The sequence below is a fragment of the Octopus sinensis genome, linkage group LG9 (genome assembly GCF_006345805.1).
Source record: "Octopus sinensis linkage group LG9, ASM634580v1, whole genome shotgun sequence".
NCBI lineage: Eukaryota > Metazoa > Mollusca > Cephalopoda > Octopoda > Octopodidae > Octopus > Octopus sinensis.
Window position 1 is genome coordinate 72,454,151 of NC_043005.1, and position 18,902 is coordinate 72,473,052.

Consider the following 18,902-nt stretch of genomic DNA (forward strand, 5'->3'; position numbering starts at 1 on the left):
GTCTTGGGAGAGCCATTTTTTTTTGGTGCCTTATAATTTAACACACTCACCAGTAAAATTTCCACTTATTTCATATTTTTTATTTTCCTAAAATTTTCGTTGTGACCTACAACCTTTTCTATAGTCTTGACTTCTATATATAGTTATTTTGATACCAGTCATATCCTTTCCATCAAGTTAAGCTCACTTTTTACCTTACCCATCATTCTTACAAGTCACGTGTATATATTCAATTTGTCACACATAATTCGTTCCTCTTCACAGCCTTTGTACATGTTCCGCATTGAATAATGCTTTATTAGTATGCAGTATCACACTTCTTGCACATACTTAATATAGACTACCTTTTGATTAGATTTTTTTTTAAATTATTTCAACAGTTTTCGTCACTTTCTTAATCCTCTTAGAGCAAGCTGTAGTGCTAATTGTATTCAGATAATAAAGAAAAACCATCAATTACATCTTGGAATCTAAGTAGTTTATGGTTTCCATTTCTTGTGGACTCTCTTACTGTTAACTGCAATTGTACTTCTCTACTACATCTGAAGTTATTACACTAGAAATAAAACTGTATCTTTGGAATTGGATACATAATACTTAGTTCTTTGCAGTCTCTTTCCCATATAACAGGCATACTATATTCCAAACTATATCTGGCATATAATATTGGTCATTGTTGCATTGCCATTTAGACATTTAGTTTGTAGAGCATTCTTCCTAATATGGGCATTTCTCTGAGGTTCTTCGACAGATTGTGTAATGAGAACAAGGTAATTTCATCATCATTTTAACATTCACTTTTGAGTTTACTGAAGCAAATTTTCTGTAACTGGATGACCTTCCTGTCACCTACCCTCACCTATTTCCAAGTAAGGCAATACTCACCCATGGCCCGACATGATTTCACTTTTAATAATGGAAGGCAAGGTTTACAATATTGGAAGAATATTGTCTTCTTCCATCATTCCTTTTTGTTCTTTATGTAGTTCTATATATATATATATACATAATATATATAGATAGATAGATAGATAGCTCATCATCATCATTTAACGTCTGTTTTCCATGATGGCATGGGTTGGACAGTTTGATTGAGGTCTGGAAAGCTAGCGGCTGCACCAGGCTCCAATCTGATCTGGCAATGTTTCTTCAGCTGGATGTTCTTCTTAATGCCAACCACTCAGAGAGTGTAGTAGGTACTTTTTTTTATGCCACTAGCACAGGAGCCAGTCAAGCGGACCTGATATCGATCACATTTGGATAGTGCTTTTTACATGCCACCGACTCAGGAACCAGTCAGGGGGCACTGGCGCTGACCACATTCGGATGGTGCTCTTTACATGCTACCGGCACAGGGGCCAGTCAGGCAGCCCTGGAGCAATCACATTCAGATGGTACTTTTTACATGCCACCAGCATGGGACAAGCCCATTGCAGATGCATCTTGTTACACTTTACTTTTAGTCAGAAGACAAAACATTTTGCTGATTTTATCTAGCTGTTCCATCTGACATCATTGAATGTTCTGCATGGGCATCCATAGGTTTGGGCTTGTAGAAAAATCCAGGACTGAGAAAGATTTCTAGCAGGTAAAAAAACTTCTAGATTGCAAATAATAGTTCTGAGGTAGAATAATTGTGCAATATCTTTTTAGTATGACAGTGATATAAATATTAGCAGCACTGTATAATTTAGTGTTTCATTAGCTTTCATTGCTGAGCTCAAATACTATCAGAGGCTTAGCTTTGGAAGCTATTCTCTTAAAATCATTAGCGGTGATCAACGACTAATGCATGCATTTGATTGGGGAAAATTGATATTGATTTATGTTGGTGAATGTCTACAAGTGTATGCTTTGTACACACACATACATATAGAGGAAGAAAATAACTGGCAAAAATATATATAGGTAATATTGTATTCATAATCCAGCATTGTACACAACTGAAGCAGTGTTGAATTAAGATATTTGTCTATGTATTAATGTATGTACACCATTGAGAGGCAAATTACTGCAGTGTTCATCTGAGATGAAATATCTTAAATTTTTGCTGATTCAGCTCCTTGCAACTTACAGTTGTGTAGCTTTGTAGAGCAAACTTACAAAATTTGAAGCTAAATGGAGCCGAGTTAAGCTTTTATTTACTAATATATGTAACTCTTACCAAATGTGTTTAGTGCCACTTTCTTTTGTTTGTCTACTCACTCATGTATAGACACTATATATATATATATATATATATTATATATATATATATATTATATATATATATATGTATGTATGTGTGTATGTACGTGTGTGTATATGTTTGTGTGTCTGTGTTTGTCCCAACAACATTGCTTGACAACTGATGCTGGTGTGTCTATGTCCCCATAACTTAGCAGTTCGGCAAAAGAGACCGATAAAATAAGTACTAGGCTTACAAAGAATAAGTTCAGGGGTTGATTTGCTCAACTAAAGGCGGTGCACCAGCATGGCTACAGTCAAATGACTGAAACATGTAAAAGAGTAAAAGAGTATACAGCTATTTATTTATTTATTTATCTGTCTGTCTGTCTATCGTTCTATACACAAATACACATATACATACATACATACATACATACATGTGTGTGTGTATGCATGTGTATATATCTGTACGTATGTATGCATGTGTTTGTGTGTACCCATGTCTAGATAGCACATGGTGATTGTAGATAAGCATCATCATCACATAAGTGAGCTTGTTTGTTTCCAGTCTTCTGTGAAAAGCCTGATCCTGCTTGGAAATATCTGAGTGTTGTCAGCAAGAAAGACATCCAACTATAAAACCTCTGCCTCAGCAAATTCCATCTGAACCATGCAAGCATGGAAAATGGGATTTAAATGATGATGGTACCATATTTATATTGTATTTATATTTATGAGTATCTAAGGCGGCAATCTGGCAGAAACGTTAGCACGCCGGGCGAAATGCGTAGCTGTATTTCATCTGTCGTTACGTTCCGAGTTCAAGTTCCGCCGAGGTTAACTTTGCCTTTCATCCTTTCGGGGTCGATAATTTAAGTACCAGTTACGCACTGGGGTTGGTATAATCGACTTAATCCCTTTGTCTGTCCTTGTTTGTCCCCTCTGTGTTTAGCCCCTTGTGGGTAGTAAAGAAAAAAAAAATTTATGAGTATCTTTTTTTATTTCCATTTCAGTTGTAAAGCAACAGATTATTTAGAAATTTACCAACAGCTAGAAGGACCTAACAACTATTCTGTAATCCGACGTTACTGTGGAAAAAACAATCCTGGTCCAATCCTAACCGAGAAAGGAGTGAAGATTTTGTTTCACTCTGATGACGATGGAACAGACATGGGTTTCCGTGCCAGATACAAATTTATTCGAAAAGATGAAGTAAATAAAGATACAGGTAAGTAACAAGTGATATTACAAAATGTTTCTGTAAACTGTCTTTCAAGCTTCTTTCCAACCCTTTCGATACCAACCCGGTTGAAACCACCTCTGGCTCTGTAGTACAAATGTCTTGTTTTCATGAGTTTTTAATTAAAATCTTCCACCAAACCTTAATCACAATTTATGTTCCTAACACTTAGCTTAATGATAACTGAGTTATTTTACTGAATTCTTTTTGTTATATTTAAAGTAATTGAAAGAAACTCAGAGTATCTCAACAGAAATATGGTAACAAAAGGGTTAAGTGGAATTTAGCACAAAATTTCAGATAGAGGTAGATATGGCTGAGTGGTAAGAAGTTTACTTCCAAATCACAGGGTTTGAGTTCAGTCCCAGTGCATGGTACCTTGACCAAATATCTTTTAGTACAGCCTTAGACCAACCAAAAGCCTTTTGAGTGGATTTAGCGGATAGAAGCTGTGTGGAAGCCCATCGCATATATACATGTATACATATGTATGTTTGTGTCTGTTCCCACCAGTACCTGGCAACAACAGTTGATTTCTTTATGTCCCCCATAACTTAGCAGTTCAGCAAAAGAGACCACTAGAGTAAGTACCAGACTTTAAAAAGAAAGAAGTACAGCAGTTGATTTGTTTAATTAAAATCTCTCAAGATGGTGCCCCAGTATGGCCATAGTCCGGCAACTGAAACAAGTAAAAGATAACAGAAGATGTGTTTAGCTAAAATTCCTGTCTATGTTATTCCATATTTCTCTTGTCTCTTAAATCAAATGTTTCTTGTCAAACTATTCTAATGCAATCAATGTATGCTGACCAGACTATCTCTAATTCACAGTCTGTCAACTCTAATGAACTCAAAAAAAATCACTTATGTTTCAAACATTCTTCCTTCTGAGCAATGATATCACCTCTCTGTTGCTTTTTAAAAAAACACATTAAAACGATAACTCTTTCTTAAAAATCACACATGCACACACACACACACACACACATACACACACATACACACACACACACACACACACACACACACACCACACACACACACTGATTCTAGAGATTCTGTGCTTGACACAGACTGCCTCTAAGGACAAAGATCTTGATACCATCTTGCAATATGACTACAGTAATCCCTTGCCATATTACGGTTCACCTATTGCAGTTTATTATTTAAGCTTATATTGATTCCACAGTGTTGCTGTTTTGCATTTATAATAAAATAAATCGAAATCAAATTCGACGACTGGCGTCCGTGCTAGTGGAGCGCTAAGAGCAACATCTGAGCGCAATCATTGCCAGAGCAGCTAACTGGCTTCCGTGCCGGTTGCATGTAAAATGCAGCATTCAAGCATGATCATTACCAGCATTTCCTTACTGTCACTTGTGCTGGTGGCACAATGAAAAAACATTTGAGCAAGGTCGTTGCCAGTGCCACTGGACTGGTTCCTGTGCAGGTGGCATGTAAAAAACACCATTTTAGCATTGCTATTGCCAATACTGCCTGACTGGCCCTCGTGCCAGTGGTACATAAAAGTACCCACTACACTCTCGGAGTGGTTAGCGTTAGGAAGGGCATCAAGCTGTAGAAACTCTGCCAGATCAAGATTGGAGCCTGGTGCAGCCATCTGGTTCGCCAGTTCTCAGTCAAATCTCTCTCTCTATATATATATATATATATATATATATATATAAACATTGGTGAAAAAAAACTGATAAACCACTGCCCTTCATACAAAAATCCCTTATAATATTTGTTCCTTCCAAATTGCATAGACATTCCCTTTTACCTCTCACCATCTTACATGCACTGAGTTAGCAATTAGATATTTTGAAGCATGTCACCAACGACACTTCATTTTCACAAAATGCAATATAAAATAAAATAAGCATTAAAGAATCATCTGCCATTACTCCAAGAATTGTGATTTATCAGTGCTTGTACAGCAACATGTTAAAAAAAGATAACACTGATGATTTGTTATGAGAGAGAATGAAACTTTCACAACATTTGCTTGTAAGTCTCATTTAACATTCAGTATTTCAAAAATTGTTGGGTGGATGGAGGCAGAATGTTTATTAAGAGGGATTGGTTCAGTTAGATATATAAATGTCACAAAAAGCATTCGTTTCTTGGTAAGACCACAAGAAAAGCTCGTTGCAGAAAACATGTTAGCTTGCTAATGAGTTAGGCAATTACATAATGCAGATATGGAAAAAGGTGAAACTTTACTTTTAGGATTCGTTACAACAACACAACGTTTGTTGTTATAGGTTTAGATTTTCTTCATTCATTTAATTAATTTGATATTATGAGATGATAATTAGCTTGTCAGCTTGATTAAAAAATATGGCAGTTTTAGTGGAAAAAGAAGAGGAGGAGGTGATGGTGGTGGTGGCAGCAGCAGTGGCAGTGATGGTGGGGCTAATAATACTGGAATCTAATTAACTACATTACGAAGGCAGTTGAGGATATGAGAACAAGACAGCTGGTACTGTTCCAGATTGTGGTGTTGCAGATGGATGCTACATATCCTTTGAGAATTTATGTATGTTACTTACTATGCAATGTGATTTTGTAACAATAATGTTAATTGTTACAGGTAACTAATGAGCCAATCACTAGTTCATTGCATTTCTGGCAGTAGGTGTGTGTGACAGGAAAGCATCTTGGTACCTTGGTGCTGAGCAAATATCAACAGGGGTCCTCGTTTAAAGAGCACTGGCTTTCTGAGTTTCTCACTGATATTTTCATCCTTTGCCAGTATACAGCACATACCATATTTTCACATGTATAAGAAATCCTTTTTTGTCAAAAATTAGGTTTAAAAAGTATGGGAGTTTCTTATATATGGATAGTATTATAATCCCTTACAAAACCTTTTTCCAAATTTTAAGCCTAAAAAATTAGGGGGGTTCGTTATACACAAGGGTTCCTTATAGGGTCCCCCCCCCCGCAACATCGCTTGACAACTGATGCTGGTGTGTTTACATCCCCATAACTTAGCGGTTCAGCAAAAGAGACTGATAAAATAAGTACTAGGCTTCCAAAGAATAAGTCCTGGGGTCGATTTGCTCGACTAAAGGTGGTGCTCCTGCATGGCCACAGTCAAATGACTGAAACAAGTAAAAGAGTATATATATATATGTAATCACCCATATGCACAAATGTATATATACACAGGTATATATATAATATATACATAATAATTTAAGGGAAGAAAGAAGTCAAACTGACATTATGATCGTTTCCATAAATGAACTATTCTTAATTTATCCCATACACAGTGATGTAATACGTGCTATAATATATAGAAATATGCAATAATCATCTTTTAGTTTGTTCACATCCTCAGGTATCTTGATTTGGAAACATGATTAATCTATTCAATAAGCTTGCAATGCATTCTTCTGGTTCTGTCAACAACATGCAAATAAAGTGAACACTCAATTCTCTCATTTGATATATGCTAAAATATTTAAGACAATTAATCATACTAAAAGATACAGAAATCAAAATAAAATTAACACAAAAAAGCTAATTAGATAACAGTCAAGATTATAATCATCCCATCAACCTACACTCACACACTCACTCACTCTCTCTCTCTTCTCACAAAGACACACACACGTATGTATGTATATATGTATGTATATGATGGATTTCTTCACAGTTTCTATCTGCCAAATTTTCCTGTTACTACTTGCTTAGAAGGCGGCAAGTTGGCAGAAACATTAGCGTGCCGGGCGAAATGCTTAGTGGTATTTCGTCTGTCGTTACGTTCTGAGTTCAAATTCCGCCGATGTCGACTTTGTCTTTCATCCTTTTGGGGTCGATAAATAAAGTACCAGTTTCGCACTGGGATCGATGTAATCGACTTAATCCCTTTGTCTGTCCTTGTTTGTCCCCTCTGTGTTTGGCCACTTGTGGGCAGTAAAGAAATATATTACTACTTGCTTAAATTATCATATTGTGGAATCTAACCATATCCACATGGTTACAAAATGAGCTTCTTACCCACAGAGCCATGCCTACACCTATATAAAATAAAAACTTTTCCAGGTGTGCTCGTTTCATCTTTTTTCCATACATTGCACCTATGGGCCTATTATTCAACATGCTCTTTCTTTGTAAGACAATAGGTTGTGATTTGAGAGAGATTAACTCCAAGTTCAAATCGGACAAACAGCTCAGTAGACAGTCTTTGGTTGCCTTACTATGTCTCTTATTCTCTAATATGATGAAAAATAAAATTAAAAAATGTCTTTACAGTTGAATTGATAATTAGCTTCTAAAAGTTGCTAAAGATAAAAATAGAAGAGGGTAAGTAGTAGTGTTAATATCTACAACCATTCTACTATTTCTGTTGTACATTCTGGCCACGGAATTTAAATGCAATTAACCAAGGGAATCGTCTCTCTTTACTGATTATTTGGCTCTTAGAGCTGAATCATTACGGGATCAGTGGAGAAGTGGATTTCAATGGAATATATTTTTATTCATTCATCTATTTATTCAAATGGCTTGGTTTCAAGGAAACTATTGTAATCAAAGCTTTCACAGTTCCTCTGAGGCCAATGACATCGGTCTGGTTAATGCTATTTTCTTGAACAGCTGCAGAAAATACATATTTAAAAAGTAGGAGTATCACCCCTCTAGAGAAAGGTGATATTCTTGGAAATAAGGTCTGGGGAATGGGGTTAGAGTATGAACTTGGATGGGGTAAAAAGAGGTAGAGACAAGGGAATTGAACAAGTCACAGCTGAAGTGATGCAAGACCAACCACAACTACCAGGGATCAAAGGTCACTGTAGTAGTGACAGACAATGTAGAATAATGAGACAGAGCTGTATGAAAGAGCTGTGTTGGTTGGTGGTGGTGGTTGTGGGGGTCATGCTGGTTTTGAACTATGTATGAAGTTGGTAATTGTTGAGAGTTGAAGTATATTTTGGCCTTAGAGAAGGATACTTGTTTCTGCTATGATGAGGATGTAAGAATAGGACAACAGTGATACTGTGGAAGAGTATTTGTAGTGACTTTATTTTGAAAATAATTACGGAGATGATCAAATTATTAGTTAATAGAGGAATCCTCTACCTGGTCATTTGACCAGTTATAAATAAGAGTCAAGTTTCCTTTGTATCTTTCAACACTGTCTTCAAAAAGAAAGGGAATTATTCAATAATGTCCTAAATGCCATATGTTTAAGAAGGAAAAAATACCATGGAATAGGCTTCATTTGAATACCTTTGATCTTAGGTCTGCTTTGCTAAGGTTGCCTGAAAAACAACACTAGTTTATTAGAAAGATATGGAACAGTTGGTTATAAGAAGGTGTAAACAATGGATACACAAGAGATGCATTGGAATTTATGATAGGCTGACAGTAAATAATTTTGAATGCACCTGTTACATATCATTTGTAGGTGAAGACAGTAAGCTACTTGCTATAATACATAATTTATATATGTAGATATGTTATATGGTTTACTAGAATATAGATAGATATATAATGCATCAATTTCCATAAATTACTAGCTACAAATTAAAGGTCTGCCATTATCCATTTGCTTTTATTAATATTTCAAATTTGATATCAGTTTTGGTGGTGGAAATTTAAGAACAAGCCACATTGGCAGTAGAACTAAAATCTGTATAGAAATAACCTTTTCAAAGTATGAATATTAAATGCAATTGTGTCCAAATTGATGATGCCAAATGAGATCATAAAAGAACGGTACATTTTAAATGAAATAAATCAACAGCTCACAAAACAAGGATTGCATTTGATTAATATTTATTAAAATCTTGAATTCTTTCTGTATGACTGAATAGCTCTTTTATTTCCAAAAATGGTAATCTAATACCTACTTTGAGAAACATTAATTTCATATTTAACATGATTTGAAACCACTTCTGCTAATTTCTATTTTTTTTGTTTTAATTTTAAATTTTTTTTTTTCTGATTTTTAAAATTACTTTCTGCTCTGTTAAACGTATTATATTCAGTGACATGCATTTCCTGATTTATGTAAATCTGACATAACTACATCATAGATTTTCAAGATCAAAAGAAATGCCAAAACTAGAATCTGCTTGTCAATATAATTAGAAATATTAAATTTCTTTCCTTCTCGTGTTTTTTTACTTTTTGGCTCTTTCATGAATTTTATAGAAATACATTGAAGAATAAACAACTTGCGACTGTGCATAAGACTAAGTTTTTAATTTCTTAAACATGAAATTTAATTTCATTGTACTACTAGGTTATGTGTGCCTTATTTCTCTATAAGACTATTAACAAATGTTGTAGTCTTATAACAATGGATTGAGACAAAATATATTTTTTAAAATTTATAATGAGTTAGACAAGTGTCAGAGCTGTGTGTGAGTGTGTGTTTGTGAGTGTGTGTGAAAAAAAAATATATGTATATATATACAGTCCATTTTAAATGAAACAGGAAGAGACACATGATGGGGAGTCACTGAAGAGGGCGGGGTTATAGGATATGTGATGAAAGATTTAAGAGAAAAGTCATTAGAATAACAATAATTATAAAGTTGAAGTGAAGACCAAGTATATAGTGCATGTATTTGATTGGCAAAAATATGACCACCCCTAAATATAACAATAATTATGGATCTTTTCACTTTGACCGACAGATTTTTAAAATAGTTTCTTTGTAACTAAACACTTTTAAACTTTGTATACTGGTAGAATGTGTTACATAAAACATCTTTTTCTCTTGGCTTTCTTGAGAAAATTCTGTAGTTTGTAATCTATTTGTTGTTTAATTTCTTGCATTTCGGCAATTTCAACCAATCAATGACATCTATTGAGGTGAATACAATTTCTCTGGTTCTTTGTCAACAACATTTTCTGGCAGTTACAAAGAAATAATTTTAAAAATCTGCCGGTCAAAGTGAAAAGATCCATAAATATATATATATATATATATATATATACACCCATACACATACACACACATATATATGTATCTATATATGAAGCAAAGAAAACCGATTACAGCCTGATCTAGCTATTGTTCTTAAAGAAGCCAGTACTCACCACCAAATCACCAAACAGTATCACTTTATGTAATTTGATAAACTGTTTAGTAAACTAGAAACTGAAACCAAATCTTCATCAAATCATACCAACCAGGTTCAAAATAGGAAGGACACATTGTTTGGATGATGTTAAACATTTCTATGTACATTAAATTTTAAAAAGCTGCGACAGTCACATCCATAGAAATGCTTGAAGTGTAGGTTTGCTCAATCCAGTCTGACCTAACACTAAACACCAACATATATCCAACTCTAGAATTAATTTAGCATTGAGCTGATAGTATTCATTAATTACTCATTGCATTCCTTCTTCAATGCATCCAATGAGAAACTTTTTCAAACTTTCACCATTTATCTGTCACCACTAAAATGGAATCTGAAAAATGAGATGATTTTAAAATTTTAATTCAGACAGCTTCAATGTAATTAATAGAGGTACAAAAGTTTAATTTGTTTCTAAAAATTACTTAACTAATTAATCTTCATCACCCTCCTGCATCATTTAATTAATGCCTTCTTTTTCACACACTACATACACTTCTCATAGACTACTACCTATATTCTTAATTATGATACACATTCCAGGAATAAGACACCTGATGACAATCGGATGTCAAACTGATTGGAATATGATGTTGACATCTCTTTCTCCTTTCTCTGCATGTATGTGTGTGTGTATGTATGCATTTATTTATGTGTGGGTGGACAAATGAAAGAACTCATTTATTGAGAGTTACATGCATGGATCAAAACAGGCTCATTCAAATTCCTTGGTACTCCAAGTTTCAAAGCATGATGCTAATGCTCAGCCACTGGAAATTTGAATCTCCAATGGCTGAGGATTAGTATCATGCATTGAAACTTCATCATGACCCTTCATCCGTTGTTGGCTGTCTATCTAGTCCTCATTTCAACTCCTCATACAACAATATGAGTCTTCAAATTTAGTAGCTCCCATAAATTCTAAAATATAATTTAGGATTTATGGAGGGTCAAAGTTGAGAACAAAAAATAACTGACAAGAAGAGTCATTAGACCTGAAATATATATATATTATATTATATCATTCTCTCTAGTAGATTATTTATTTAACTCTTATTTGAGTGTGATCGTTACCAGCGTCGCCTTACTGACACTTGTGCTGGTGGCACATGAAAAAATATTCAAGCGATGTTGTTGCCAGTGCCGCTGGACTGGCTCCTGTGCAGGTGGCACGTAAAAAACACCATTTGAGCATGGCCATTGCCAGTATCACCTGACTGGCCCTCGTTCCAGAGGCACATAAAAGCACCCACTACACTCTCGGAGTGGTTGGCATTAGGAAGGTCATCCAGCTGTAGGATCTCTGCCAGATCAAGATTGGAGCCTGGTGCAGCCAGTGCTTGTTTCTAACCCTAGAAGTAGCATAATCAATTGTAAAAAAAAAAAAATAACTGATTCAAATTGTAAATTCACAATCAAAGTGTGTCCATACATCATCCTGTGAAGCACCTCAGCGCTTCATCAGTGATGTTTCCTGGAGTCATTCGATATTTTGGGTCTTTCAACATCAGAACACCCTAACCCAGGTGATCCAGCTGGGATTAATCAAGCCCCAACTTCAGTTGAGTTAGTAATATCCCTGGTAGCATTACCTCTTCCAATGCTCAGATCTGATCTGCATCTACCTTGAGCTAACCTCTACTGCCTCCATAGCCAACCTAATATCCTTCTGTCTATTGACTTCTGTGATACCAACCATGCTGTCAGCTCTGCAGAGGGACTGGCCTGCAAACCCTATGCATCGTACCACAATGGGGACACGCCTCACTAGCCATTCCTTAGTATGACATAGCTTCACTAGTTCAGCATCTTTACTCCTCTTAATCTCAATTGCCTCCTTGACATTTCTTCCTATTTAAATGTAACACTGCTTCTATGAACTTATTTTGAAGCAGACATTTCCTTTCTCCAGTTTTGGCCTTATAATATTGCACCTTACCTTCTAGATCCCATGGCATTCAATCAGATTCTTAATTCCTATCAATACCATTCTTTCCAACTAAAAAATAACCATACTGGTGCTACAGTACCAATATTACTCTTCTTAAAATAAGAGAGTCTCTGCTGTTCTAGTTCTATTTTTATTTCTTAGACTAAAAAAAATTAAACTGTATTTTATAACTTTTATAAAATTATTTTCTGTTCTTTTTCTTATTACTTTGTGTCATATTATTTTGGCTTTTATTATTGCAATTTTATATTGAAATATTTCAAGGGAGTGCTGATTTAGACTGAAAAATGTTTATTTTGAGATTAGGCTTGTGCTTTCTTTTTCTAAACCGTCATCAGTTACAGATATGGATTGAGTGAAAAGTTGTTAAGTATGAATAATGAGAAATATCTAGACTAATTTCTCTTCGTTATTAATCAGACTTTAAAGATGATAAAAAAAGAAAAAATAGTAAACTAACTGCAATTGTGACAAGGTCATATTCCCATATTTGTATTCCCTCTCCTAATGCAGTACCATATTTTAATATAATTTATGAGTTTTATCAAATCTTCAAACATTGTTTTCTTAATTTAGATACAATTTCTCAAAATTTTAAAGCCTTATTTGCTATATTTGTTTTGTGTTTGTTTGAATTTTTAAAAAATTTCTTTTTTTAAAAATTAAATATTTTACTCACTTTAATTAAACTTCTGAGTTCTCACTATTTTCCGAGAAGTGATTGCAAAGCTATTTATCAAATTTGTTTTTCTTCATTCTTATCTGCAATGCTTTTACATAAATGAAAACAATTCAGATGAGAATCAGAAAAGTTTGATAAATTGTTCAAAATTGATTGTATTTGAAAAATTAAAAAAATTTTTTTTTAAGGAGAGAGAGAGAGAGAGAGAGAGTGAGAGAGAAAGATACAGAGAGAGAGAGAGAGAAAGAGATGAAGAAAATAGAGACAAAACATTAAAACATTATTATATTCCTTGATGATAATCTTGTTTTTTTTTGTTTTTTTTTACCCTTTGTAGATTGCAGCAACACTGAATTAGTCAATGATAGATGGGGAGGTTTAATCCAGAGTCCAGAATATCCTTTAAAATATAAACCAGTTACACATTGTGAATGGCAAATCCAAGCATCTTCAAACAACAGTAAAATTTTACTTCAGTTTACAGTTTTTAAATTAGAAGGCCCAAGTAGTCCAGACCAAAAGGAAAACAGTGAGTATTTTCTCTTGATTTTATTAATATTATTATTGTTGTTGTTGTTGTTGTTATTATTATCATCATTATCATTGTTATTATTGTTGTTGTTGATATTGTTATTATTATTATTGAAAGCAGCTAGCAGGCACAATTATTACTGCATAAAGTAAAACGCTTTGCAGCATTTTTTTCTTTGCATTCTGAGTTCAAATCCTGCCAAGGTCAACTTTAACTTCCATCTTTTCTGGCTTAATGTACCAGTTAAATACTGGGGCCTATGAAATCGAATATCCCCTTTTCTCCTATATTTCAGGCCTTGTGCCTATAGCAGAAGGAATTTGAACTCAGAATGTAAAGACAGACAAAATGTCACTAAGCATTTTGCTTTGCCCCAGGTGTTAACAATTCTGCCAGCTCACAACCTTATTAATAATAATAATCATTGTCATCATCATCATTATTGTCATCATCATCATCATCATCATCATCATTCTCATCATCGTTGTCGTCATCTTTGGTGTCATCATCATTGTCATCATCATCATCATCATTGTCATCATATAAGTTGTAGATTAATCAGTGATCTAGTTAAACTATAATTTGTCTCATTTAAATCATCAGTGTTTGATATACATATGACTGTCATGCAATCCCATCTGCATCTTCCATAAACACGTGGTCCTTTGTTTAAACAAATGGCTGTGCCTCATTAATCTAGTGAGTTAGTGAAATATGGCCCTCAAATAGAAGAGATAGAACAATGAAAATTCTGACAATTTAGCCCTTGATGCAGGTTTCATTTGTAGTTATAGGCTTTTTATGTATGTTCTCTCTGTTATTAACTTTGTTGCATTTTGGGAGGGTCATTACACCAAAAATTAACACACACACTGGTTCAGTTTCACTCTATTATTAGTGAATTTGTTAGCTATTTAATTAACTAATTAATGGATTGCTTGCTTAATCAGTTGTTTATCAAAATCCTTTTGTTGCCATTTGCATTCTATGTGGCACCAGTATGGATACTTATTATGTGGCACCAGCATGATGACATAGCATCCACAGGGTCACCAAATAGTTTGCAAGACAAGGGCTTGTCAGCTGAAAGAGAAGGAGTTGAACTGAGAGAAGGGGCCATGTGCCAGGTGAGAAATTGGAGAGACTGATGGAAACAATAATATCGATTGAGTCAACCCACAATATTTTGCTTGATATTTTCTTATCAACTATAAAGGAATGAAATGCAAAAATTCAAAATTTACCGGTTAGCATTTAAACCAACCATATCCAGCACACATATTCTACCTGTTTTATGTTCAAATTGGCCAGATCTAGTCTCTCATACCTACTCTGCAATCTCATTCTAAAAATAAACAATCACGTCTTTGAAATCTCAAAGCTGTGAGATTATACAGGATTAATTTTATAAAATGTGAATATATAAGTACGAGCAAAACGCCCCCTGTCCAATGGACGGTGCTGAGTTGTCAAACATTTGAACCAAATTTCTCAAAACAACTTGTCCAACCGTCCCATAGGCTGCCTCTTTGAGAAACACTGATTTAACCTAAATTTGAGACACCAGCAAAAAAAGAAATAAAGATAGACTTTTTTCTATTCCAAAGAAAAACGATTTTATTCACACAAATATGCAACCGAAGAGTTTAAAGTACCAGTAATGATAAGGTTGTTGACTGGGAGAACATAAACATGGTTTAAACAGTAAGCTTGGCAGGAAAGATATGTGTCTTTAAGCAGTACAAAAAACAACAAAAAATGGAAGGTGCAGTTACGTACAGGTTGGTGGAAGAAAAGCAGGACAAAAATGACTTTATCAATCACATTCTCACCTGGAATCGATTTTTGTAATTTTTTCATGACTTATACATGCCCTGATACCGTCGGTATCTACATATGAAATTTGAGTGCAATCGGATGGAGGATACCCGAGATCTCAGAAGACACACACACAGACAGACAGAACAGATTTTATATAATAGATAACATTTGACAAAGTAATCCGAATGCTAAAGGGTTAAACTTATGGGATTTGAATCCAAATTCTTCAAATAATAAACAATATACTGTAAAATATCGAATCTAAATCTTTATGGTTTATGTTGTTTTCACTGACCTTCTAAAACTATAAGAATAATTTCTTTTGAACAGGCACAAGATCAGCTTTTAGCTTTGCAGGAGAAGGGAGTAGTTCTTTGAATTTAGATATCGAGTCTGGAAAGATGAAAGTTAAAAATCGACAGACCTCCACTTGGGATTTATAATGAAACCAATAAGGTACCTCATGAAACGCTATAAAGTATAGCTTGGCGCACTATTGTCTCAGCTATCTCTACCACACTTTCATATCGACTGTAGCTATGTTTATTAGTGATAGCAATGATGTCATAGTACAGCAAGAGGGTAGAAAGTAGCCACAAAGTCTAATGACTCTCTTTTGGTAAAAATCAATGAAGAAAGCTATAAAATCTGCAGCAATTATTTATTTTGCAAAGAAAAAGAAGAAAGCGAAAGTAAAAAGTAAAGGTGGGAGGAAGAGGAGGGGCAGGATATTGTTATAATTTAACTCACTGATAGGACATTTTATTTAGATAAGTCTGTTTGTTACTTTCCAGTTTGTTTTTAGTTGGTTTTTTTTTTCATATAAATTACCGATCTTTGAAATAGTTTAACGATTTATTATCATTTATTTATTTTTTAATTTTTTTTTACCAAACATAAAATGTATATTCGATGAATTTGCGGCGTTTGTAATAGTAATTTAGATATCTCATTTTTTTTTTATTATTATTTTTACATCAGGTATATTTGGAACGGTGCTATAAATAAGATGAACAACATCACTTTTGCACACGCACACACACACACACACACACACACACACATATATATGCATATACATGTATATATGTATATGTGTATACATGTATACATAGATGGGTGTATATATATGTATATGTATTTGTGTGTGTATATATAAATATATATGCATACATATATATGTATATATATATATATTATATATATATATATATATATACATACATATATATACACGTATATATACATATATATTCACATATATATATACATATCCTCATCACTCTTTAGATTCAAGTAAGGAAATCTTTATCAGAAATCTGAACAAAAATGAAGAGATAAGCATAATCTGTGAATTTATCCTCTTTTTCATTTTTACTTATTCACATACATCTCTACTCTTTCATTTATACTTTCATAAACTCTCACCAGTAAACTCTTTCTATTCACTTAGTAATTGACTTCTCTAATCATGTAAATACTCCTTCATTAATTTTTTTCACTCATTCATTTTGTACGTTCATTCACTTTCACGTTAAGCTTTATTTCATTCATTCAGTAATTCGCTTTTCTCATCATCTAGATTCTCCATCATTCATTCTTTCTACAAATTACACATTCCTTTCTATAATCTATCACCTACCTCCTTCTTTACTCATTCACTCACCAACTCATTGTTTCATTCAAATAATTACAAACTGTTACTTATCAACTCACTTGCACCACCCATGCTTCACTCCTATTTCTTTAGGCTCACAATTCCCCAATTCACTCAGTTTTATTTAATTTACTTATTTTTGCCCTCTATAGCCACAGACGTGGCTGTGTGGTAAGAATTTTGCTTCCCAACCACATGGTTCCTGGTTCAATCCCACTACATGGCACCTTGGGCAAGTTTTTTTCTACTGTAGCTTCAAGTCAGCCAACACCTCATGAATGAATTTGGTAGACAGAAACTGAGAGAAGCATGTTACACACATATGGTAGACAGAAACTGAAACAGCGAGCTGACAGAAATATTAGCCCTCGAGCCGAAATACTTAGCGGTATTTCGTCTGCCGTTATGTTCTGAGTTCAAATTCCACCGAGGTCAACTTTGCCTTTCATCCTTTCGGGGTCAATTAAATAAGTACCAGTTACACATTGGGGCCGATATAATCGACTTCATCCATTTGTCTGTCCTTGTTTGTCCCCTCTGTGTGTAGCCCCTTGTGGGCAGTAAAGAAATAAGAAACTGAAAGAAGCATATTACACACACACACACACACACACACACATATATGTTTGTCTGTATGTGTGTGTATCTTTGTGTCCATATTTGTCTCCTCACCACACCACTTGGCATCCATTGTTGGTGTGTTTATGTCTCCCATAACTTAGCAGTTCAACAAAAGAAACTGACTGAATAAGTAACAGGTTTTAAAAGAATAAGAGCTGGGTGGAAGGTCAATTCATTTAACTAAAATTCTCTGAGGTGGTGCCCCAGCATGGCTGCAGTCTAATGGCTGAAACAAGTAAGGCAGTTAGCTAGCATTGTTACAACACTGGACAAAATTTTTGGCTTGTGACACTTTACTTTTGAAGAGATTGACTTCGCCTTTCATCATTTTGACAGGCCAAAACATTAAGCATAAGTCAAGGACTGAATTTCATGTGATTGACTTGCTCCTTCCACTTCAGAATTGCTGGCCTTGTACCAAAATTAGAAAGAACTATTTGCTTTTTATCTCAGTCATACAGCTACTCACAGAATCTCCTTGAGATTAATTGATTTCTTAAATGTTTTGTTTTAAATCCAGTGTAGCAGAGATTTGCTCATAAGTGCAGTAAATAATTATTAATTCTTTTAATGTCAATGCTTTAAAAATGCTTTTAAAAGAAGAACAACAACAACAGCAACAAACAGCTAAAATATTTGTTCAACAATCTATAGTTAATTAAATGCTGTTAAGCAGATAATATTTTGAAAGGTATTTTAAATGTTTATTTTCATTTTATATAATAAATAATAGCTAAATTCATATATATTTTTTTATGTATATATATATATTTTAATATCAGTTAAAAAAAATTTAAATAAACATTTCAAAAATTCAAAGGAAGTGCACAACATGTAGTAATATTGCAAAAAATGCACACTGCACTTCATATATTCCATTTGCATGTTACAACTTCATATCTGAGTTATACTACTAAGAATTTCTATAATGAAAGGATTCTGGTACATATGTATATGTGCAAGTATGCATGTGTTTTCATATACACACATCTGTTTACACATATATGCATATATACATATATATATATATATATATATATATATATATATATATATATATATATATACAGGGTACAGGGAATATATTGTTGTCTGTATTATGCAAAAATGAAAAGAACACACTG

General features: G+C 34.0%; 1 protein-coding gene across 1 annotated transcript in view; it reads left to right on the forward strand.

The window, feature by feature from the left end:
• Positions 1 to 18,902, forward strand: part of LOC115215610 (tolloid-like protein 2) — a 441,621-nt gene that overhangs the window by 195,300 nt on the left and 227,419 nt on the right. The window contains exons 6-7 of the mRNA XM_029784834.2: positions 3,183 to 3,397; positions 13,485 to 13,676. Of these exons, the coding sequence (XP_029640694.2) occupies positions 3,183 to 3,397; positions 13,485 to 13,676 (407 nt within the window). The remainder of the gene's footprint in view (positions 1 to 3,182; positions 3,398 to 13,484; positions 13,677 to 18,902) is intronic.